Source organism: Gymnoscopelus microlampas, assembly GCF_963454915.1.
Source record: "Gymnoscopelus microlampas genome assembly, chromosome: 24".
NCBI classification, from domain to species: Eukaryota; Metazoa; Chordata; class Actinopteri; order Myctophiformes; family Myctophidae; genus Gymnoscopelus; species Gymnoscopelus microlampas.
Genome location: NC_139961.1, coordinates 20,529,353 through 20,556,345, shown reverse-complemented (window position 1 = coordinate 20,556,345; position 26,993 = coordinate 20,529,353). Strand labels below are relative to the sequence as shown.

General features: G+C 42.3%; 1 protein-coding gene across 1 annotated transcript in view; it reads right to left on the bottom strand.

Annotated features, from left to right (window-relative positions):
- drc11 (dynein regulatory complex subunit 11) overlaps positions 1-26,993 on the bottom strand; it is a gene marked incomplete at its 5' end in the record, with an annotated part of 126,913 nt that overhangs the window by 63,392 nt on the left and 36,528 nt on the right. Inside the window, one exon of the mRNA XM_084050916.1 lies at positions 21,336-21,420. Coding sequence (XP_083907042.1) covers positions 21,336-21,420 — 85 coding nt within the window. The remainder of the gene's footprint in view (positions 1-21,335; positions 21,421-26,993) is intronic.

Here is a 26,993-nt window from a genome sequence, read left to right as displayed (position 1 = left end):
GTATTGGCATAAAAATATGCTTAAATACAGCACCATTTTCCTATGAAAAAAAGTTTCTCCATAAAGAATTTAAAAAAGTCTCCATGGGGTCACTAATCGATAGGAAAAAAGTCGTTTTTTGGTTGAACTATCCCTTTAACACGTATATTGTTAATTCAATTGTTAAATTGTGATATTATCAAACATAAATTTCAAACATATAAGACTACATTTCCCAAAAGGAAATAGATGTATTTAATTCGGTCTGACCAGAAATAGGGGGATAAAACATATCCCCACAGGTGATAAAAAATAATTAATGACCAGAGGGGGGTATCAAAAGCAGAGGCATGGCTTCATCAAACCCTGACCATAGGCATTTGGGAACACAGACACGGTCTATGGAACCAAAATATGACACTGTATAAAAATATACTTCGGTGGACTCTTTCGGTGAAGTAAATATAGTGAGCCCGGCGCCAGTGGGAGGCCATATTTCTTTGTCCGACTTCAGCTGAAAGTTTACATTGTTATTGATGTGACGGCTGACGTTTTGTGACCCTCGAGCCTTGCAGAACGGTTAAAAGCCACATTGTATAGTTTCAAGAATGCCAGCATCCATGAGAAAATAAACATTTCTTATTTCCTGTAAAGACCAGTTCTTCCTGGCATGTTTTTTTTTTAACTCGACCATCCTTCTCTGTAAAACCTTTCCTTACATTCTCACCGAAAACAGTACTATAACTAAGAGATAATGAAGGATTAACTGCCAATATTGGTTTGTCTCGCTAATGGGTTTTACCTATAAACTCCCTTAACCCATTAAGGGTGGGCCGATTCTACAAATGCCTTCTAAATCAGTAGTTCTCACACTTTCAAGATTTTCCAAAAATGTTCAAAAATAGCAGATGTACAAGCTCGCGGCACAAAGTGACGCGCTGTGAGCTTGTAGAACGCTAAAATCTAAAATGACACTGTATACTTTCCCGGTTTCGATGGGTTAATTACACAATTTAAATGTTGGTGGAACAGAATTGGCAGAAATGTAATTATTTCAAAACCAATGTATTGCCTACATGATTAAAACATCTAAATAACATGTATTTGTGTAAGCGGTCCATTTTGTGGCCCATCTTCAAAATGTTTAAATGGTTCAATACATTAGCGAGGTGCCTGGACTACTGTGTATAAGTTAACTGATTTGAAGTGTCAAATTACAGTATTTTGATTGGCCGAAAGTGGTTAATGATTTTTTTTGTGTGTGTGTTTTTTTAAAAGCTCTATACAATTCACACAGAGACATCAGGCACAGCCATACATCTGAGTCTTGCTCAAGGACACTTCAACTCGATGCCAGGAGGGGACTGAAACCCGGAACCTTCCATTTCCCCAGACCTAAATGCTCTACCTCCTGAGGCCGCTGCCACTCAGCGCCTACAGTAGCATCCTTTCATTATTATTACAGTACTAGGCACAGAGGGAACCAGGAAATCCTTATCTTTCCTTTCCACGCCACTCTCCGGGAGGAAGTTGAAGTGATTCGGGGTCTCCCATGTGTTCCCATTGTGCCCGTTAGGAAGCGTCCGAACAGCTGGGAAGAAACGTATTTGACCTGTCGCACATTATACGCACATATACAGGAACTATAATGCCGTTTCATCCCACTGGTTCCAGTAGACTCACAGGAAGACAGACAGCTATTGAGCCTCAAGGGAACTATACTCTATTATTATGCGACGAGCGCAAACCACAAATGACAAGACTATTCCTCAAAACAAGATGGTCTCTCTTAGCCATGATGAGTCCAGTAAATAACCTGTTGATTTGGTGTTTATCCTCACCCTGAGGGACCTTGTAAACATTGTGAGTGGTGGTGATAGATTCGGGGTGTTTGCCGTTGTGATTTGTGTGTGTGTTTCTGTGCGCTGAGAGAGGGAAATCCTACAAGAACACATTTTGATCGTAAAACGTAGAAAACCCCCCTCTGCCCCATGAGGTGACTCAGTCCAGGAATAAAACGGACTGCAGCATTTCTATAACGCCTACATTCAAAGCACTTTATAACAGTGGTTCTCAAACATTTCCATGTCAAGGACCCCCAAATTCACGCACATTACGCTGCGGACCCCCTTTTGAAAAGATTCTGTGCCAGGGGCCTCCATAGAATAATTTTATTTTCAGGATTTTCGAACCGTTTTTAAATTTTGTCATTTAGAGCAGCCAATTATGTTTTACCCCCTTTCCCCCCCCAATTTGTGTCGTTATGCCAATTAATTCCTCTCCACACACATTTGTGTGTTGTCACTGCTGTTGTATCGTACTGACTCACGCCAGTGAGGAGCCCCCACCGGGAGGACGTAGGGCCTTCGTCCTACTCCTCCCCCCCAACACTCCCTGATGACAGGTGCCGCCCCCCAATGACCAACATCATCCTCCCCCGCCCGACTTCCCCCTCCCCTGAACACGGGCCAATTGTATTCGCGTAGACGCCCGACAAAGTCGGATGCACCAAGGTGGATTGGAACCCACAACCTCCGTGGTGGTGGGCAGGGACTTTACCACCAGAGCGCCCTCAAACCATTTCTAAAATAGGCAATCTACAAGCCCACAACGTGTCACTGCCTCACGCTAACAGGACATAGCCTATGTTAAAACAGGACATATAGGCTCCTGACCTATAGGCCAGGAGCCTATAGGTCTTATAAACAAAACTGTGCAGGCATAAATACGGTAAGTTCCGGTAGGTCATTTCTGTAAGTTGACCCAAGGAGTAGATCTGCAAAGCAATGGGCCATTAACAATGGAGATTTCAGGTAACAACTTTTAACTTTCACATTTGTTCTCACTTCCAAGTAAGTGGTTTAGATAATTGGGGTTAAATTGGACTTGTTTAAAACCAGTCTGAGCCTCATGCTCTGTGGCCCCAATAGAAACCATTGTAAAGCTGTGTCTAGTGTTTTCCCCATGTTCAAAATCTCTTGTGACTAAAAAGGAGGTATATCAATAAGCATGATGGCAAAGTCAGCAATGTCTGTTATAGACAAAAATTACAAATCTAAACAATGCATGGTTTTTGGTAGTGGGGAAGGAAGAGGAATGATGAAGAACAGAACGGAGAAGTTGACTCCTCTACTCAGAGCCAAACTAGTCTGGGTTGACTGAAATCATCCCATATGAGGATGAATGGGTTTGGCATTGAACCATTTCCACTCATTACATAAAATAAGAATAAAATATGGTCTGAAATGTTTTTTTGTTAAAAACATGTATTTATAATATCTCAGAATTTAGCATTTAATATATATTTTTTCTTTTTTTAAACATTTAATTTTCCATAACAGTAGTAACTTACTAACTTGTTTTGTTTTGTTAACCATCCATCAGCAAGCTGGCATACTGTAATTAAAATAACCCTCAACAAGTCACCAGAGAGTGACAAGATGGACCATTGATCTGAGGTGATAGCGGATCTGTTTGATAACATTCAGATTAACCAAGTTACAGCTAAAATAAGCCATTGGTGTGCACTTTAATACAATTATTAATAATTGTATAAGATTTTTATCAGCTTCTTCTCTAGTGTCTGCAGGCTCCCCCTCCTCATCTTCATCATCTTCCTCCTAACCCTCTTCAGCGTCAGCGACAGTGTCTTGTTCCTTGTTTTTCTTATTTAAAAAAGTGTATACACTTTGGAATACGGGAAATTAACCGGTAATGCTGGCAGTGCTATTGGTAGGCTCTACGTACAGTATAGACTTGTACAGGAAATGGAACACCTAACATTACCCTACCCACTGAGCTGCACAAGTCCCTTACTCGATTATACCATTACATCCATGCGGCAGGGATCATCTGACAACTTCGGTTCTCATTAGATTTCTTTAAATCAGTGGTTTGTCAACCTTTTCTGGATCAGGGCACACATGAAAATCTCAAAAGCGTTCGGCCAAGTGCATTTTCAGAGGATCAGAGCATGTTTATTTTAATGTTCAATCAATCGATTGTGTTCCAGCTTGGATCAATGGAACTAACATAGAATACTTTAAGTTCCTATTTATTGGTAAAAGAAAACGATTTTTTTCAATGTTTTAACCCATTAAGACCGGGAAAAAACATTATTTTATACTTTGGCTATAAAATAAATAGCAGATATACAAGCTCATAGCACGGCACTCGTGAGCTTGTAGATCTGCTATTTTTGAAAAGCTTGAACATTTTTGCAAATCTTTGAATATATATTTTTTAAAGAGAACATTTGCAACTCAAATCTTTGCTTCTGGGGGTCCCTGGAACAAAATTATTTTGAGATGGGGGTCCGTGTCCAAATACATTTTGGGGGTTCTTGACATGAAAAAGTTTGAGCACCACTGATATAGAAACATGCGTTTTTCAGAAAACTGTTAGGATTTAGAGGACATTAAGTAGAATAGAAAATGGGTTAAGGAAATGTTAATGTTATATTATCGTTCAAATCATGATTAGGGGGCCCACTTGCAATACCCTCACAGGTTGTGAATCACTGCTCCAAATCACAGTACAGGGGCCGTGTGTTAAGCAGAAGAAATGCTGGGCAATGGCAGAACACCCTGACCGACCCACCAAGCATCCTAGACTCTTCTCCCTCCTCCCTCCTCACTCCCAAGCTGTGGAATGACCTCTGACCTTCCTCTGTCAGTCAGGACTACAGACTCACTCCCCATCTTCCGTCCAAGTCTGAAAACTAACACACCTCTTCAGGCTCACTCCCTAGCACTCCTTATTTCTTAGCGTCTGTACTTCTTGCACAATACAATAGAGGCTAGTTATCTTTTATTCATTTTATACATTTGAAAAATTGGGACATTCTGCATAATGAGTACTTTTACTTTTTGTACTTTAAGTACATTTTGATACCAATACTTTGGTCCTTTTACTAAAGTAAATTTTCAATGTAACAGAGTATTTCTACATTGCAGTATTGATACTTTTACTTAAGTAAAACATGTGAGTACTTTTTGCCACCACTGACTTTGCTTTTATTTCCACTTACTTAAGTAATTTGTTGACTAGTGATGTAATTTCCTCTGATCTTTCACTGTGTAAGTCACTCTGAATAGGAGTGTCTGCTAAATGCCTAAATTGTAACTGAAGGCTTGTTCAAAATAATGAATTTCACATCGGCTGAAACAAAACGATACCTTCTCTTACAATATCATTCCTAGAACAATATAGGGATGTCCGATATTATCGGCCTCCCGATATTATCGGCCGATATTAGCATAAAAATTGATATCGGGAAAATATCGGTATCGGTTTTTGAAAAAAAAAAATGTTTTTTTTTGTTTTGTTTTTTTTTGCTTTATAAATAAGTTACAGGAGTTCTTACTGTATATGGTGTGTGTGATATGAAATTTGAGCTTACCCTAATCACAATAATCCACGCATATATCGGTATCGGTTGATATCGGTATCGGTAATTAAGAGTTGGACAATATCGGTATATCGGTTATCGGTATCTGCATGCACCCCACCGATATATCGGTTATCGGTGGGGTGCATGCAGAAGCCTCCCCGTGGCGCACCCTGGGCAATGCTAAAGACAGAAACTGTATGACAGCGACTGACTTGAAGTAGCCAATTCTGCAACCACTGACCGTCAACGACAGTCAAGTTTTTCCTAGCCACGATGCCGGCGCTACTAGTAGTAACCTCAATAAATGTTGAGGGCTACACCAGAACGAAGGCTGATGTGCTAGCAGCTAGTTGTAATGGAAGCGACATCGTCTGCATGCAGGAGACCCACCTGGGTCAGACGAGCAACCGGCCAATACTACCAGGGATGAAACTGGTAGCTGAGATCCGTCACCCCAAGTACGGATCAGCCATGTTTGTGAAGCCCCTGCTGGACGTCAGGGACATTCACGTTAACAGCTCAGACACCAACATAGAGACTGTTACGATATGCTTGCCAGAGATCTCTATTACTTCGCTGTATAAACCACCTGCCAGCCCCTTCGAATGGCCTGAATTACCACACAAATGCAGGAAGAAACATGCCGTGGTGATCGGGGATTTTAATTCCCATCACACAATGTGGGGATATGACTCAACCAACAGCGATGGCGAACTAGTCGAAAGCTGGATGGAAAATACAGGCCTGCAACTGGAGCTTATTCACAACTCTAAACTCCCCAAGTCTTTCAACAGCTGTCGCTGGAGAAGAGGCTACAACCCTGACCTGTGTTTCGTCAGCCAGAGACTAGCTCATCTGACTGAGAAAACGGTGCTGAAACCGCTCCCCAAGTCACAACATCGACCAATCTCAGTCACGATCAAACCTGCCATAATGAAGTTGGAAGTCCCCTTTCGACGTCGTTTCAACCTCACGAAGGCTAAATGGGATGACTACAGCGAAGGAATGGAAAAAGCTCTTACGGACATCGAACCCACACCTGACAAATACACCATATTTGTTCAGGCCGTAAAGAAGACTGCTTGTGCACACATTCCACGCGGATGTCGAAAAGAGTACATCGCAGGCCTCACAGAAGAGTCATCACAGCTGCTGGAGTGCTATGAAACGGAGTTCCTAAAGGACCCTTTCTCAGACAACACCAGTGAACTAAGTGATGCACTCATGGAATCCCTAGGGAAGGAGAGGCGGAAAGCCTGGCAGGACCTTGTAGAAAACATCAACATGACTCAGAACAGCAAAAAAGCCTGGTCTACTATCCGGAAACTAAACGGTGATAAGATCACTCCACCTGCTGTATCCGAAGTAACACCAAACCAGGTTGGGAGCCAACTGGTGGCCAACGGGAGACGAGCAGAAAGGCGCAGGGCCAAAGGTCAACACCTTCTCACCATCATCCCGGGCAGTCAGCAGAACATGTCTATACTGACCAAGCCCTTCACATCTGAGGAGTTTGAAGCAGGATTAAGCACCATGAAGCTGGGCAAAGCTGCAGGTCCTGATGACATACTGACCGAGATGATCACTCACCTAGGCCCAGTCGCCAAACAATGGCTTAAGGACATGTTCAACACCTGCCTCCAAACCCAGCGCATACCAACGATCTGGAGGAAAGCCAGCATCATTGCTCTCCTAAAACCTGGGAAAGACCCCAACCTCCCCAAAAGCTACCGGCCCATCTCCCTACTCTGTATCACCTATAAGCTGTTCGAGAGACTACTCCTTAGCCGACTATCCCCCCAGATAGACGCTGAGCTAATCAAGGACCAAGCAGGGTTTAGACCTGGAAAATCATGCACAAGCCAACTGCTAAACCTCACCCAATACATCGAGGACGGCTACCAGAAGAAGCTGATAACAGGTGTTGCCTTTGTTGACCTGTCGGCAGCTTACGACACCGTCCAACACAGGCTGCTGATCAAAAAACTCTTCGACATGACAGCGGATGCCAAACTGTGCAACGTAATACGCTTTCTTCTGAGCAACCGGATGTTCTATGTCACACTCAACAATAAAAAAAGCAGATGGTTCCACCAGAACAACGGGCTGCCGCAGGGCAGCGTCTTGGCACCTCTCCTCTTCAATGTCTACACCAACGACCAGCCCCTACCAGAAGGATGCAGCAGGTTTATCTATGCAGACGACCTAGCCATGACAACGCAGCAGCATACCTTCCCAGAAGTTGAGTCAACCTTGGAACGAGGACTCTCAGATATGTCCGTATACTATCTTGAAAACCACCTGCGTCCAAACCCAGGGAAGACCCAAATCTGCAGTTTCCACCTTAAAAACAGGGAGGCGAAACAGGAGCTCAACGTAACCTGGGACGGAATAAGGCTCGAAAACCATCAGCACCCAGTCTACCTGGGAGTAACCCTTGACCGTACCCTCAGCTACAAGGAGCACATCCAGAAGACGAGAGCTAAAGTGTCCACAAGGAACAATCTTCTGCGTCAACTCACCAACTCAAAGTGGGGAGCTCACCCAAGTACGCTGCGTACAACGGCACTAGCCCTGTGCTTTTCCACCGCCGAATACGCCTGCCCAGCATGGTACAAATCAAGCCACGCTTGCAAAATAGACCCTATCCTCAACGAGACCTGCAGGATAGTTACTGGGTGCATCAAAACAACCCCCATACCCTGCCTCTACGCCCTCTCTGGCATCGCCCCCCCTGGCATCCGCAGAGCCGTCATCGCTAAAGCCGAGCGCACAAAGCAGGCCAATGACAACCGGCATTTACTCCATGAACACACCGCCCCCCAGAAACGACTCAAGTCCAGGAGCAGCTTCCTGGATGCCACAGCAGAACTGGAGACCACACCACCTGCTGCCAGGATTACTGAGTGGCACAACCAATGGGACAACCTGGGCAGCCAGACAACCCAGTGGACCGAGAGAGGCATCACCCCAGATGAATGTCTCGCTACTGGCCATGACCAACCTTGGACTGTCTGGAAAACCCTGAACCGTCTGCGGGTCGGCGAAGGACGCTGCAAGGCATCCATGAAGAAATGGACATTAACATCTTCTGATGCATGCGTGTGCGGTGAACCACAAACCATGGACCACATCATGAGCTGTAGCTACGCTCCACAATGTACTGGAGCTGACCTGGCCGAACCAAATTCCGCTGCACTAGCCTGCGCCAACCACTGGAAAGACGAGATATAGAAGATGGCCGGACACGAAGAAGAAGAAGGTTATCGGTAAAAAAGCCAATATCGGACAACCCTAAATATTATACTTACTTACAAATCCAATGGGTCACAAGAAAACAATCATCTATACTTTATAGAAGAGGCTGAATAACGATGCATTCATATAATGTGTTTTCCCTACAGCAGTGGACTTCAACAGGGGGTCCGGGACCCCTAGGGGGTCTTCAGAGTTACTACAGGGGGTCCACCAAATCTTCGTGTGATAGGATATATTTTTTCACATTAACTACTTGAACCCTTGCATCCCTATTCTGTGGAGAACTTTAGGCACAAAGAGCAGATCAAGCTCACAACGCCTCGCAGCTATTTTCGGCAAAGAGGTTGGGTGTAGAGGGGGAAAAAAGCAGACTAAGTACAGAGTGAAAGGTCAAGTTTACCAGGTATTGACGGTTTAAGTGGTTAAATGTCTTAAAATATACATTAAAGGGATAGTTCACCTTTTTTTCCTATCGATTAGTGACCCCATGGAGACTTGAATTCATGGATTTTTTTGCCTAAGCCAATAATGGACCCGTAGGCAGCGGGTTCAGGTATGAGACACAAAGGAGACTCTTTGTGTACAAAGGGATTCTACCATTGCGTCTCAGCCTTAAACGGCCAGTCCGGTGCGTCACAGGGATAAGGACAACAGAGATCAACGGTGGAGCAACACGAACATTTTCAGAGTCGGACAGTCTGAGGATGGTTGAAAGACCGAAACGTCAGTCAATGTATACTTGCACCTAAATAATAAAAGGCTTAAAATGTCCGTGTTGCTCCAGCGTTGATCTCTTCTGAGATTCTTTGTGTCTCCTATCAAATTATTGGCTTAGGAATGCAACAAAAAAAAAAAAAATATCCATGAATTCAAGTCTCCATGGGGTGACTAATCGATAGGAAAACAATGTAATTTTGGGGGTGAACTATCCCTTTAACATGAATCCAACATACACTGATGACAGTGCTGTCAAACAAGTCTATGAAGTTATCTGTAAAATATATGAAAACGTTTAATCCCTGCTTCATCTCCCTCTCATCTAAGGGGTCTTTGGCCTGAAAAGAACATTGAAGACCCCTGGTTTTTGTGAATGAACCGATGCGACTGCGCGCGTGGGGGGACAGCAGGAATCCCGCTTTTCCAAAATGAATGATTACACCTGGAAGCGAGGGGTTGAGTGCTGGCTGTAAAACTAAAGCAAAAACAACTAAAACTGAGTGACGGGGACAAAAACAGCACCATCAACTTAGCATGGCTGTTGACTTAGCAGAACCCAAACAGTTTGGGCTTCCAAAGGAGCCTCCTGGACCGCACGCACCACAACGAGGGGGCGAGAGGCCAGCGGATGGAGTCATAAGAGGGCGCGACCTCTTGCCGCACGACTCGAACACGGGTCACAAGCACGCAGAGGACACCCGGGCCACGATATACCTCCCTTCCTCTGTTAAGCCATTAAGACCTGAGGACGATTCTAAAAAATGTCTTCTAAATCGAGTTTTCTGAAAAACGTATGTTTCTATATCAGTGGTTCTCAAACTTTTTCATGTCAAGGACCCCAGTATTTGGCCACGACCCCTATCTCAAAATATGTTGTTCCAGGGACCCCAAGAAGCAAAGATTTGAGTAAAAAATGTTCGCTTTAAAACATATATTATATATATTATATTCAAAGATTGGAGGTTGTATATCTGCTATTTTTTTATAGCCAAGGTAACAAGCCATAGTGTTTTCTTGGGTTTAAAATCCCCTTAAAGGGATAGTTCACCCCCAAAATGTGTTTTTTCCTATCTATTAGTCACCCCATGGAGACTTGAATTCATGGATATTTGTTTTGTTTTGTCACATTCCTAAGCCAATAACTTGATGTCCAGCAGCGGTTCCGGAACCGCTGCCTACCGGTCCGCTGGTCATCAAATTATTGGCTTAGAAATGCGACAAAAAATAAATAAATCCATGAATTCAAGTCTCCATGGGGTGACTAATAGTTAGAAAAAAAAGTATTTTTTGGGGGTGAACTAACCCTTTAACAGACCTTATATTGAACTGTACTTCCCTGTGCTTGTCTTTGCAAACTGTTAATTAAGTCTTCAGTGGCTAAAGTGGTTAAAATCGAAAGTGACACAGACGCTTTCCCGGTTTTAACGGGTTAAGGACCAGACGACCGCTGTGAGACAGGAAGGTAGAGGTTTGGACCATCGGAGCGTCTGTTTGTTTGGCTTGATTTGTGGGATGCCTGAATGCTTTGTTACGCAGCAGGACTGTTCATCTAGATCCACGGGGGACTGTTCACATAGGCCCGCCGGGATGAAAGTCAAAGTGAGTTACAGCAGTGGTTTCTCAAACGTTTACCTGTCAATGACCCCCCAAATTGATACATATTAGGTCCACGGACCCCCATTTGTAAATGTTTTGTGCCAGGGACATAATTCTACAACTGTCTATACCAGGGTCTTCAACATTTTCATCCCAAGGACCCCCTAGCTGAGAGAGAGATGAAGCAGGGACCCCCTCTATAATGTATGAAATTGTGTTTCAGATGATTATTTTTTCAGACTTTTTTTGTTTACTTGGTCTGCTCTTTTTTCCCTCTTCACCGATAGCTCTTTGCCAAAAATAGCCGATCTACGAGCTCACAACGCCTCGCAGCGCGAGGCGTTGTGAGCTTGTAGATCGGCTATTTTTGGCTAAAGTTCTCCTCAGAAAAGGGATGCCTCGGGTTCAAGTGGTTAAGGTAAAAAACAAAATCATATCACACAAATATTTGGCGGACCCCCTGTAACTCTGAGGACCCCCTAGGGGTCCCGGACCCCCTGTTGAAGACCCCTGGTCTACAGTATACTGTAAGTGGGGAGAAACAGTGATCTGAATATTCATTCCTATGCACTCTCTCATTGGAATAACTTCTAGCTGGCTAGACTAACTTCAAACTGGCGACAGTGTTCACTGAAATAACCACTTTCAACCTGCCGTTCATATTTCTGCCCGACACCAACGATATGCAGAATGACATGAAGCACGGTCAGAGCAAAAGTACAGGCTGACCATGCAGCCAGGTGGAAACCAGTGTTACTTGCTCTACTACTGTACTGTGTGTGAGGCTGCAACTGTCAATGATTTCATCAGCGATTATTCTATCGATTACTTTTTCAAAGAATCAAACAAACGTGAAGCAAGTTTCTTTTTCAATCAACACGAAATAATTCTAACACATTTCCCAGGACTTTTTTGTGTTATCCTTTTAGCTTTAATGTCTGACTGTACCACGCACTGTTTCCATTTCTGAGTATTCAAATCAATCAATCAATCAATCAATCAATCAAAAAAGCACCCCTAGCTCTATGAAACAGTTAAACAGACATCTCATTAGGGTCTCAAATGGAAACGCCATCTGGTCTATAACTAAACCACTACCATCCACCCCTACGGACCTGACCCTGTGGTGGTCTGAGCTAAGTTGAATGCCCTAACCCTAACCCAATTATGTTTTACCCCCTTTCCCCCCCCAATTTGTGTCGTTATGCCAATTAATTCCTCTCCACACACATTTGTGTGTTGTCACTGCTGTTGTATCGTACTGACTCACGCCAGTGAGGAGCCCCCACCGGGAGGACGTAGGGCCTTCGTCCTACTCCTCCCCCCCAACACTCCCTGATGACAGGTGCCGCCCCCCAATGACCAACATCATCCTCCCCCGCCCGACTTCCCCCTCCCCTGAACACGGGCCAATTGTATTCGCTTAGACACCCGACAAAGTCGGATGCACCAAGGTGGATTGAAACCCACAACCTCCGTGGAGGTGGGCAGGGACTTTACCACTGCACCACCAGAGCGCCCTCAAACCATTTCTAAAATAGCCAATCTACAAGCCCACAACGTGTCACTGCCTCACGCTAACAGGACATAGCCTATGTTAAAAACTCCTGACCTATAGGCCATACGGTTTGGGAACAGTTGGCTCCCATGACTACTTACTTATAAACAAAACTGTGCAAGCATAAATACGGTAAGTTCCGGTAGGTCATTTCTGTAAGTTGACCCAGGGAGTAGATCTGCAAAGCAATGGGCCATTAACAATGGAGATTTCAGGTAACAACTTTTAACTTTCACATTTGTTCTCACTTCCAAGTAAGTGGTTTAAATAATTGGGGTTAAATTGGACTTGTTTAAAACCAGTCTGAGCCTCATGCTCTGTGGCCCCAATAGAAACCATTGTAAAGCTGTGTCTAGTGTTTTCCCCATGTTCAAAATCTCTTGTGACTAAAAAGGAGGTATATCAATAAGCATGATGGCAAAGTCAGCAATGTCTGTTATAGACAAAAATTACAAATCTAAACAATGCATGGTTTTTGGTAGTGGGGAAGGAAGAGGAATGATGAAGAACATAACGGAGAAGTTGACTCCTCTGCTCAGAGCCAAACTAGTCTGGGTTGACTGAAATCATCCCATATGAGGATGAATGGGTTTGGCATTGAACCATTTCCACTCATTACATAAAATAAGAATAAAATATGGTCTGAAATGTTTTTTTGTTAAAAACATTTATTTATAATATCTCATAATTTAGCATTTAATATATTTTTTTTTCTTTTTTTAAACATTACATTTTCCATAACAGTAGTAACTTACTAACTTGTTTTGTTTTGTTAACCATCCATCAGCAAGCTGGCATACTGTAATTAAAATAACCCTCAACAAGTCACCAGAGAGTGACAAGATGGACCATTGATCTGAGGTGATAGCGGATCTGTTTGATAACATTCAGATTAACCAAGTTACAGCTAAAATAAGCCATTGGTGTGCACTTTAATACAATTATTAATAATTGTATAAGATTTTATCAGCTTCTTCTCTAGTGTCTGCAGGCTCCCCCTCCTCATCTTCATCATCTTCCTCCTAACCCTCTTCAGCGACAGTGTCTTGTTCCTTGTTTTTCTTATTTAAAAAAGTGTATACATTTGGAATACGGGAAATTAACCGGTAATGCTGGCAGTGCTATTGGTAGGCTCTACGTACAGTATAGACTTGTACAGGAAATGGAACACCTTACATTACCCTACCCACTGAGCTGCACAAGTCCCTTACTCGATTATACCATTACATCCATGCGGCAGGGATCATCTGACAACTTTGGCAGTGGTTTGTCAACCTTTTCTGGATCAGGGCACACATGAAAATCTCAAAAGCGTTCGGCCAAGTGCATTTTCAGAGCATGTTTATTTTAATGTTCAATCAATCGATTGTGTTCCAGCTTGGATCAATGGAACTAACATAGAATACTTTAAGTTCCTATTTATTGGTAAAAGAAAACGATTTTTTTCAAGGTTTTAACCCATTAAGACCGGGAAAAAACATTATTTTATACTTTGGCTATAAAATAAATAGCAGATATACAAGCTCATAGCACGGCACTCGTGAGCTTGTAGATCTGCTATTTTTGAAAAGCTTGAACATTTTTGCAAATCTTTGAATATATATTTTTTAAAGAGAACATTTGCAACTCAAATCTTTGCTTCTGGGGGTCCCTGGAACAAAAATATTTTGAAATGGGGGTCCGTGTCCAAATACATTTTGGGGGTTCTTGACATGAAAAAGTTTGAGCACCACTGATATAGAAACATGCGTTTTTCAGAAAACTGAGGACATTAAGTAGAATAAAAAATGGGTTAAAGAAATGTTAATGTTATATTATCGTTCAAATCATGATTAGGGGGCCCACTTGCAAAACCCTCACAGGTTGTGAATCACTGCTCCAAATCACAGTCCAGGGGCCGTGTGTTAAGCAGAAGAAATGCTGGGCGATGGCAGAACACCCTGACCGACCCACCAAGCATCCTAGACCTAGACTCTTCTCCCTCCTCACTCCCAAGCTGTGGAATGACCTCTGACCTTCCTCTGTCAGTCAGGACTGCAGACTCACTCCCCATCTTCCGTCCAAGTCTGAAAACGAACACACCTCTTCAGGCTCACTCCCTAGCACTCCTTATTTCTTAGCGTCTGTACTTCTTGCACAATACAATAGAGGCTAGTTATCTTTTATTAATTTGAAAAATTGGGACATTCTGCATAATGAGTACTTTTTGTACTTTAAGTACATTTTGATACCAATACTTTGGTCCTTTTACTAAAGTAAATTTTCAATGTAACAGAGTATTTCTACATTGCAGTATTGATACTTTTACTTAAGTAAAACATGTGAGTACTTTTTGCCACCACTGACTTTGCTTTGATTTCCACTTAGTTAAGTAATTTGTTGACTAGTGTTGTAATTTCCTCTGATCTTTCACTGTGCAAGTCACTCTGAATAGGAGTGTCTGCTAAATGCCTAAATTGTAACTGAAGGCTTGTTAAAAATAATGAATTTCACATCGGCTGAAACAAAACGATACCTTCTCTTACAATATCATTCCTAGAACAATATTATACTTACTTACAAATCCAATGGGTCACAAGAAAACAATCATCTATACTTTATAGAAGAGGCTGAATAACGATGCATTCATATAATGTGTTTTCCCTACAGCAGTGGACTTCAACAGGGGGTCCGGGACCCCTAGGGGGTCTTCAGAGTTACTACAGGGGGTCCACCAAATCTTCGTGTGATAGGATATATTTTTTCACATTAACTACTTGAACCCTTGCATCCCTATTCTGTGGAGAACTTTAGGCACAAAGAGCAGATCAAGCTCACAACGCTTCGCAGCTATTTTCGGCAAAGAGGTTTGGTGTAGAGGGGGAAAAAAGCAGACTAAGTACAGAGTGAAAGGTCAAGTTTACCAGGTATTGACGGTTTAAGTGGTTAAATGTCTTAAAATATACATTAAAGGGATAGTTCACCTTTTTTTCCTATCGATTAGTGACCCCATGGAGACTTGAATTCATGGATTTTTTTGCCTAAGCCAATAATTTGATGACCAACGGACCCGTAGGCAGAGGTTCAGGTATGAGACACAAAGGAGACTCTTTGTGTACAAAGGGATTCTACCATTGCGTCTCAGCCTTAAACAGCCAGTCCGGTGCGTCACAGGGATAAGGACAACAGATGCAGAAGAGATCAACGCTGGAGCAACACGAACATTTTAAGAGTCGGACAGTCTGAGGAAGGTTGAAAGACCGAAACGTCAGTCAATGTATACTTGCACCTAAATAATAAAAGGCTTAAAATGTCCGTGTTGCTCCAGCGTTGATCTCTTCTGAGATTCTTTGTGTCTCCTATCAAATTATTGGCTTAGGAATGCAACAAAAACAAAAAAAATATCCATGAATTCAAGTCTCCATGGGGTGACTAATCGATAGGAAAACAATGTAATTTTGGGGGTGAACTATCCCTTTAACATGAATCCAACATACACTGATGACAGTGCTGTCAAACAAGTCTATGAAGTTATCTGTAAAATATATGAAAACGTTTAATCCCTGCTTCATCTCCCTCTCATCTAAGGGGTCTTTGGCCTGAAAAGAACATTGAAGACCCCTGGTTTTTGTGAATGAACCGATGCGACTGCGTGCGTGGGGGGACAGCAGGAATCCCGCTTTTCCAAAATGAATGATTACACCTGGAAGCGAGGGGTTGAGTGCTGGCTGTAAAACTAAAGCAAAAACAACTAAAACTGAGTGACGGGGACAAAAACAGCACCATCAACCTAGCATGGCTGTTGACTTAGCAGAACCCAAACAGTTTGGGCTTCCAAAGGAGCCTCCTGGACCGCACGCACCGCAACGAGGGGGCGAGAGGCCAGCGGATGGAGTCATAAGAGGGCGCGACCTCTTGCCGCACGACTCGAACACGGGTCACAAGCACGCAGAGGACACCCGGGCCACGATATACCTCCCTTCCTCTGTTAAGCCATTAAGACCTGAGGACGATTCTAAAAAATGTCTTCTAAATCGAGTTTTCTGAAAAACGTATGTTTCTATATCAGTGGTTCTCAAACTTTTTCATGTCAAGGACCCCAGTATTTGGCCACGACCCCTATCTCAAAATATGTTGTTCCAGGGACCCCAAGAAGCAAAGATTTGAGTAAAAAATCTTCGCTTTAAAACATATATTATATATATTATATTCAAAGATTGGAGGTTGTATATCTGCTATTTTTTAATAGCCAAGGTAACAAGCCATAGTGTTTTCTTGGGTTTAAAATCCTCTTAAAGGGATAGTTCACCCCCAAAATGTGTTTTTTCCTATCTATTAGTCACCCCATGGAGACTTGAATTCATGGATATTTGTTTTGTTTTGTCACATTCCTAAGCCAATAACTTGATGTCCAGCAGCGGTTCCGGTAGGAGACACAAAGAGTCTTCTTTGTGTCTCCTACCGGAACCGCTGCCTACCGGTCCGCTGGTCATCAAATTATTGGCTTAGAAATGCGACAAAAAATAAATAAATCCATTCAAGTCTCCATGGGGTGACTAATAGTTAGAAAAAAAGTATTTTTTGGGGGTGAACTAACCCTTTAACATACCTTATATTGAACTGTACTTCCCTGTGCTTGTCTTTGCAAACTGTTAATTAAGTCTTCAATCAGTGGCTAAAGTGGTTAAAATCGAAAGTGACACAGACGCTTTCCCGGTTTTAACGGGTTAAGGACCAGACGACCGCTGTGAGACAGGAAGGTAGAGGTTTGGACCATCGGAGCGTCTGTTTGTTTGGCTTGATTTGTGGGATGCCTGAATGCTTTGTTATGCAGCAGGACTGTTCATCTAGATCCACGGGGGACTGTTCACATAGGCCCGCCGGGATGAAAGTCAAAGTGAGTTACAGCAGTGGTTTCTCAAACGTTTACCTGTCAATGACCCCCCAAATTGATACATATTAGGTCCACGGACCCCCATTTGTATATATATAATATGTTTTGTGCCAGGGACATAATTCTACAACTGTCTATACCAGGGTCTTCAACATTTTCATCCCAAGGACCCCCTAGCTGAGAGAGAGATGAAGCAGGGACCCCCTCTATATTGTATGAAATTGTGTTTCAGATGATTATTTTTTCAGACTTTTTTTGTTTACTTGGTCTGCTCTTTTTTCCCCCTTCACCGATAGCTCTTTGCCAAAAATAGCCGATCTACAAGCTCACAACGCTTCGCAGTAGATCTGCTATTTTTGGCTAAAGTTCTCCTCAGAAAAGGGATGCCTAGGGTTCAAGTGGTTAAGGTAAAAAACAAAATCATATCACACCAAGATTTGGCGGACCCCCTGTAGTAACTCTGAGGACCCCCTCGGGGTCCCGGACCCCCTGTTGAAGACCCCTGGTCTATACTGTAAGTGGGGAGAAACAGTGATCTGAATATTCATTCCTATGCACTCTCTCATTGGAATAACTTCTAACTGGCGACAGTGTTCACTGAAATAACCACTTTCAACCTGCCGTTCATATTTCTGCCCGACACCAACGATATGCAGAATGACATGAAGCACGGTCAGAGCAAAAGTACAGGCTGACCAGCCAGGTGGAAACCAGCGTTACTTGCTCTACTACTGTACTGTGTGTGAGGCTGCAACTGTCAATGATTTCATCAGCGATTATTCTATCGATTACTATTTCAAAGAATCAAACAAACGTGAAGCAAGTTTCTTTTTCAATCAACACGAAATAATTCTAACACATTTCCCAGTACTTTTTTGTGTTATCCTTTTAGCTTTAATGTCTGACTGTACCACGCACTGTTTCCATTTCTGAGTATTCAAATCAATCAATCAATCAATCAATCAATCAATCAATCAATCAATCAATAAATCAATCAATCAAAAAAGCACCCCTAGCTCTATGAAACAGTTAAACAGACATCTCATTAGGGTCTCAAATGGAAACGCCATCTGGTCTATAACTAAACCACTACCATCCACCCCTACGGACCTGACCCTGTGGTGGTCTGAGCTAAGTTGAATGCCAAAGGCAATTTGAACAACATAGCGTCCCTATTCCAGGGTGAACATTTGGCAAAAATAGCATTGTGAGCTTGTAGATCGGATATTTTCGTCTCAGAGAAGTGTAGAGGGAAAAAAGGAGGGTGGCTACTGGCTAGTATAGACCCCTGAGGGACAACAAAAAACTAAGAATTTAGGGTTCAAGTAGTTAAAAGCCCCTTCTATACAAATACAGATATATACAGTAGTTGCCAGAATTACATTTACAACTAATGCTCTTATCTACAGATAATTACAGTGCCTATAGAGGCAACATACAATTACTGGGGTGCAGAGGTTGAAACAACAGCGGACTGTCGGAGGTACCAAACATTCCTGTGTCCTTTCAAACATGTTTCAAAAACCTTAGCCTGTACTACAAACAAGCCAGTCTTAGTTTACAAGCGATCAAACAGTATATTAAAACCGCCTAAATGCGTCGACAGTGGGCGGTAGGTGAACGTAACAAACATAACATCCCGACTGCACCGTTGCTATGATCCGCACCAAACTTGGCACAAACACTGATCAGGGGTCTGCCATGACAATAGTCACATCAGGGGCCCTCAGGGGCAAACTGCGTTTTCCTAGGGAGTTGAAGGCAAGGTGGCGGTGTTTCAGCTACTATGCATCCCAGAAATACATAAGGATTTGTAATTTGTAAGGAAAATATGGCAACTCATTTAGATGTAGGCCTACGTAGGTTTATGGTTTATGGTTTCCCAAGGACTATAGCCGTTTCTCTCATGATACAATTTCTCTTTCATAACAGATATATACATGTGCCAGATAATCCCCACACCATGAGAGTAAAACAAAAAAAAACATTTCAGTCATTCAGTCCGACTTCACAGTAGCCTACAGTAGCCTTTTCAGAAATGATATTTGTACTTAGGCGGTCGTGAAAGTTTATAATATTTAGAGAAATTTCAAGTTTCAAATACAAAAGTAGTAGTGAATTAGCAAACTGGACATTTAGACTGAGTGTTTCCTTTATCCTCATCTTGCGCTAATGCACGCAACTGTTTCGCCAGGTTTTATTTTTGTTGTTTCTCATAAGCGTGCATCCGTTGTCTGTCAACAACACAGCCGTCTGTGCCTTGACTTCTGTGCTCTGACTCTCTCCCCACCCACCCCTTGCCCTCAACTCCCTAGGAAAACGCCGTTCGCCCCTCAGGGACCACAGCGTGCACACCGAATAGTAACACCAGGGACCACGTTGTACAACACAGCTTACTCTGTCAGGGGCCCCCAGGGGCTATGTTGTTGTACAACCCAGTTTACTGCTGCCAGGGCCCCTGAAGGCCTCCCGTTTCACTGCTGCCACATTGTACTTGTGCCAGGGGCAGCAGCAAATTGCAACTTTTTGTACCGCTGCTAACCTAACAGGGCTCCCTCGTAACACAGATCTTGTATTTCGATGGGACTTATCCTGAATAAATAAAGGTCAAATGAATAAAAAAAGGGTCCCACATGGGTGCCCCGTTGCGCCAATCACCGGCACCAAACGTGACACAAACACTGTTCTAGGGGTCTGGCAGGAGAATGGTCACACACAAAAAACTAAATTGCACACATGGGGTGCTAGCAGTGCTACTACAGTGGTTAACACTTCAAAGGGGAAAACTGGTGGAAAAAAGATTCCTTAGGTAAATGTATTTTTATTTTATTATCATCATCATGCTCATAAAGGGCTCTAAGTGCTCAAAGTGAAAGGTGCTTATATCGTACAATATAGCACTGACGACGATCCTATGGCGGAAACATTTGCTACTTTTTTGCACTTTTCACATGAAAAAAAGTCTTCCTTAAAGTTTTTGTAGAGTGCGAGTCTTTTCCCACCAGTTATCCTTTATGTTTTTGAGACCACCGCACCTGCAGTCAACCCTGAACAAAGGACAAAGAGGGCTGTTTACTGTTTACCCTGGAGTTTAACCATTAAAACCGGGAAAGCATCTGTGTCATTTTAGATTTCTTTGGCTATTCAAAAATAGCAGATATACTAGTTCATATTCGTGCCGCGCTATGAGCTTGCAGATCTGACTATTTTTGAGAAATCTTAAACATATGTGCTGCTAAATTCTGCTAAATTCTTAGCTGCTTGGTAGCTGTAAATACAGAGAGAGAAAGGCAAACACTGTTCAGGCGTCTGGCATGAGAATAGTCAACCAAAAAAAACTAAATTGCACCCATATGGGGAGCTACCGCAGTGCTACTGCAATGGTTAACACTTCAAATGGTCATAAGTCTGTGATCATTGATCAGCGCAATATAGGACTAGTTTGCATTCTCTCAGAGAGAGAGAGAGAGAGAAAGAGAGAATGCAAACTGTTTTCACCATATTCAAGGGAAAGATAATGCGTAAACAAAAAGTTTAAGCTGCAACGCAATTTTATACAATATGTAGTGGGGGTCCCTGGTTCATTTCTCTCTCAGCTGAGGGGTCCTTGGACTGAAAATAGTTGAAGACCCCTGGTGTACACATTCATTCATCCTGGCTCTGTCTGGGCTGGCATATTTCAGACTACTGACACTTTGTTGTTGCAATATTGCAGGGAGTTTCGGGTTTTGCAATCTACTAGATACAATTGTAGCAAGTAGTGGGCTCTACTGTATATCACTCTCACACACACACACACACACACACACACACACACACACACACACAGTTATGTATTGATGTATTTAATTTATCTGCACCCATACCGTTAGTTATTTTGGAGACGCCCACAAAGCTCAGATTATAACATACCTTTGTAGAGCTGTTATTATCAGAGCTGGTGTTATGGACTGTGTTGTTACCTTTGTAGATCTTGGATCCCTCCATGACGGTGGGGAGGAACCTGCTAGGAGTCATCTTCCATCCCTTCTTCTCCTCCTCCTCCTCCTACGGCACATAAAACACAATTATACAATTATATTACAGAACCATTGAACTCGCAAGCTTTAAGAGGAACAAAAGTACAATAAATACATAACCATGTGATCTGTTTGTTATTAGCGCTGTGGCTGAAACCACTGATCATTTACACACATTTAACTGTGACAGTAATGAGGTCAAATTGAGGCCAATTTAATTGAAACGGTGACCGCACTGGAGAAGTTGTATAACGTTGCGGTTCGTTGGAAACCTTGTATCTCCTTGTAACTTTTTTTTGTTTTTGTTTTAATCAATGACCTACAGTAATTTAAATTGCAATAAGAAAATAAAGAGGGTCACACTCAGAATAAGGTATTTGTCTTGGTTTTGACTTTCCAATGCCTTAAATCACATTCCTCGTTCAACTCGTTATTTTTGGATGCATTTTGAAAGTTAAAGTGGTTCATGTTTTATAAACATTTAACCAATGAAAAGTATTAACAAGAACTAAATAATAACTACATTGGATAAATTGGAACACAGGTCCCTTTTTTCCTGAAGAGTAACGCTGCTGGACATACAAGGTTTCTGCCCGACACAGACGATAATAACTACCTTCTCGTTTCATTTATTTGTGACGGTCAGAGGTCAAGTTCTGTCTAACCTATAGCGGAGACGGTGACACAGGGAATGGAAGGAGTTCAAAGCCCTGCCGCTGACGAACTGCTCACTGCTCATGTCAAATCCTATCGCTCATTATGAAGACGTGAGCACTCAGTGAGAGTGGGTGGGGGGGGGGGATAGTTCACCCCAAAAAAGTACTTTTTTCCTATCGATTAGTCACCCCATGGAGACTTGAATTCATGGATATGTTTTTTGTTTTTGTCGCATTTCTAAGCCAATAATTTGTTGACCAGCGGACGGACCGGTAGGCAGCAGTTCCGGTAGGACACACAAAGGAGACTCGTTGTGTCTCCTACCTGAACGGCTGCCGGTCTTCAAATTATTGGCTTAGGAATGCGACAAAAACAAAACAATATCCATGAATTCAAGTCTCCCTAGGGTGACTAATCGAATCTAAAAGTCATTTTGGGGGTGAACTAACCCTTTGAGACCTGAGGTCGATTCTACAAATGCCTTCTACAATGCATTTTCAGGTCAGGATACCAATTTTATCCAATCAGGATAAAATACTCAGTTAGGATAACAAGTGAAATTGGAAGTGATGACACAAAGAACTGAGGCCGATTCTATGAATGCCTTCTAAATCAGTAGTTCTCAAACTTTGTTGTGCCATGGACCCCCAAAATGATATATATTTGGCTGCGGTCCCCCATCTGAAAATGTGTTGTGCCAGGGACGCCCAAGAAGAGAAGATTTGTGTTGAACATTTCTAAATTATTCAACACTTTCAAGATTAAAAAAAAAATCCAAAATAGCAGATGTACAAGCTCATAGCTTGTAGATCTACTATTTTTGGCGACTGTTCTCCCCAGATAAGGGATGCTAGGGTTCAAGTGGTTTAAAAGGGACAACGTGAGCAAACATCCATTGTACATTTGTCTGTGTGGGCTTGTAGAGATGTAAAGAAAGAGCTAAATTAAATTATCTTAACCGCCATAATTCAATAAAAGGTTTGCTTACATTACGAGTGTAAGAAAACCTTTTACGGACTTTATATATGCATGATTTTATCACGTACAGTAACCATCCCGTTCTGCCGGGTTCAAACAATAAATTCCAGGATGAAAAAATTCTCCGCCTTCCAGTAAATCACAATGTAAACACGGGCAATGTCACAAAGAAAGCGTTTCAGATTATACTTATGGACTGAACCTTTAGGCCATGCCTTATCTGTAACACATTTCCTTTATTTATAATACACTTCAGACCAGCAAGGGCTGCACTCGCACCTGCACCCATGCATTTATAGTGAATTACTCCATCTGAAAAGTAGCCGCGCGAGTGTGCATAAGTGTGCGTGCGCCCTTTGTCCGTGTGCCAGTACATCCATGTGAATGAGGTGGAAAGAACCACTGTACTTAAGTACAATTTTGAGTTACTTTGAATTTTTACTATTTAAATGTTTTGTTTTATACTTGTACTCTACTGCAGCTCAGAGCCAAATATTGTACTTCTGTACTGTATGTGTTGTATGTGTTGTATTAATACAATACATACAGATGAATTATGTATTATTGCTAGAGGTCCGGGCACCCTACGGGTATTAACGCGAGAACAATGGCTTCCATTATAGCATGCTAACTTTCCAGGAATAGTTTCTATTAGCTTGGATTACCCATCGATGAAGTCACTGGTAGGCGGGTTTCTGAACTGTCCGCAGCCCTTCCCTGAGACAGACTGAGTAGAAAAAAATAGTCTATTATTATTATAATGAGCATTAGTGAGGACCAACTACTGTATATGAAGATTTGTACAGTGGGGACCTCATTTTTTTGTCTTTGTGATATGTTGTTATGTTGTTTTTTGTTGTTATTAACGAACAGACCTTGTGAAGACAATTTTCCCCTTGGGGACAATAAATATTATTATTATGTTGAAAATGGGTGAAGTTGTCCTTTAACCCATTAAAACTGGGAAAACATCTGTAATGTCTGCAAAAATAGCAGATATACAAGCTCATGACCTTGTATTTTAGAAAAATCATGAACATGAGTGCAACTCTTTGAATATATATATATATTTTTAAGCGTACAGTTTTAACTGAAATCTTCTGTGGGTCCCTGGAACAAAATATATTGAGATGGGGGTCGGCGGCCAAATACATATAATTTTGGGGGTCGTTGACATGAAAAAGTTTGATCATCACTGATATAGCAACATATATATAGAAGTACTTCTTCCACCACTGTCGGTTCCTCAGCAGAATTGACACGGTCTGTTTTACATCTCTCCGTTTGCCTGCATCGCATCAACCTTCCTATGTCAGTCTAAACGTCCCCACGAGAGGCCAACGTTCCATTTCAGAGTCTGATGGAATGGCTAAGTGGTTCATAATACATTTCAATGAACGGTGACGGAACTCTCTCTTTGCGAGGTGGGACCGCGCTCTCTCCCTGGTGGACTGGTGAACGCAAACAGGTACGATCAACATTTCAAGCTGTTCAAACTGAGCTGACAAAAACACGAGCCTTAATGGACATCGCACATGTCACAGCCAGCTGCCTCCGCCATCCTCAGGTTTAACGATGAACAGTTTGCTCAAAACAATTAGTAATGAAAACAGATAAAGGTAATGCTTTGGAATGATTGTCCATTGTGAATAGTTCATTGTTCATTCACGAACTAGTTGCATGTGGCCATTCAATAATCTGATGTTTTTGAGTTAAAATGTGTCCTGTGGGCCATATATAGTTAGGAAATGTTTAGAAGTAGGACTGGAGGACTGTGTAGGTCATTGGTTCTCAAAGTGGGGTCGGGGGACCGCCAGGGGTCCTTTGGGGGGTACCAGGGGTCCCCAGCAAAATTAACTAATAATCAATCATTTTAACCCCTTTATCCATAATTTAGACTTTGGCCATTTGAAAATAGCAGATATACAAGCTCATAGGGCGGCACTGAGTGCCGCACCATGAACTTGTAGATCTGTTATTTTAAAGGCGAACATTTTTAACACAAATGTTTGCTTCTGGGGGTCTCTGGCACAACATATTTTCAGGTGGGGGTCGGCGGCCAAATACATATCAATTTGGGGTCCTTGGCAATTTGGGGTCCAAGTTGGAGAACTACGGTGTACTGTAGGTACAGGGAGGGTGCTGGGAATACAGGGAGGGTGCTGGGAGGTTGTAGTACTGTACTGTAGGTGCAGAGGGGGCATAGAGAATATACATTGGCAGAATACCTGAGCACAGTGAATGACCCAAAACTAAGGAAAGCCTTGACTAGGTACTTGCAATAGAGAAAGGACAGCCACAGACAGACCCCGCTCCCAAGGGAAGACCCACTGCTGTGGTGCTACCACAGCAGTGCTGCTACTGTGCACCCACTGCACACAAAATGTGGTGGAAACTGAGCTACACTTTCTAACCACCTGCCCACTATACCAAGACATCAACGACACATACTTCCCACAGATTACACACACCCAAAGTGAGTTTGAAAACATGACCAACGACAAAAAAAAACTCCCATACCTACTGGGAGAAATACAACAATGGGCGAACACAGACACAGCAGCAAGATTTGTGAACTGTTCCGATAAAAGAAGGATAGCCAATGGAATACAACCACCCTAAGGACTACTAACCATTGAGTGACCTGCACTATCTGTACCGATATATGACATTTATATAACGTCGCAATGTGACATAATGTATCTCTGTTTTTAACACAATGCTGTATCCCCTCGAACTGTATATACTTTCCCCATTTTTTCTTACGTGGGTTTTATTGTGCTTTGGCAATGTGAACGTATGTTTTCTCATGCCAATAAAGCTCCTTTGAATTGAAAAATATATATATAATTTGCACTGTAGGTGCAGGGAGGGTGCTGGGTGGCTGTAGTACTATAGGTGCAGGCAGTGGTGGGAACAGTACTCAAATGTTTTACTTAAGTAAAAGTATCAATACTGCAATATAGAAGTACTCTGTTACAATTTAAGGTCTGGAATTCAAAATTGACTTGAGTAAAAGTACAAAAGTATCATTGTATCAAAGGTCTCAAAATTGACTTAAAGTATCAAAAGTAAAAGCACTGCAATGTTTGAAAATAGCCTAGGTATAAAATAGGGCTAAATTGTTTAATGTATGTTTTATAATGTAATCATTTATATCTGCAAAGTAACTAGTAACTAAAGTGTTCAAATAATTGTAGTGGAGTAAAAGTACAATATTTGCCTCTGAGATGTAGTGGAGTAGAAGTAAAAGTATTGACAATTGGAAATACTCCAGTAAAGTAAAAAGAATCCTCAAAATTGTAGTACAGTACTTGAGAACATGTACTTAGTTACTTTACACCACTGCAGTTGATAACCAACTATTAACAACAAACATTCAACAAGTCATCGATAACTCACTGACTAATAGTTTGTGAATGATCTATTCATTGACTATTCATAAGGGATAGTTATTCTAAAGTGTTAACCATATAAAATACATAACTGTTAGCAACCCCTACTCTCTCTCACACAAAAAGGGGGAATCTTTAAGCATTGCGACTGTAAACCATATGATTTCTCATCTGGGGTAATGCTTTTATCGATGTGCCAAGGTTTACAGCTGCCGTGAGCCTGACCTGATAATCTCTCCCTACTTGTCAGCCGTTCTTTGGAGAAACGCCCGTTTGTTTCAGCGCTGCTGCAGCTAGGGAGTGGCGTTAGGGCCTGATAAAGTGGTGGACATAAAGAATTTGAGCCATACCATAAAGTTGAGAAATGGCGGGTTTGCGCGGTTTAGGCGGAACGAAGGGACGACGAGGAATGTCATTCCACTGGGGAGCATTGAGCGGGGGAACCGAGCTGGGTCCATGGCCATTTACCAGTGGTGGGAAAAGTACTCAATTGTTTTACTTAAGTAAAAGTATCAATACTGCAATGTAGAAATACTCTGTTACAAGTATCGTAAAAGTCCGGAATTCAACA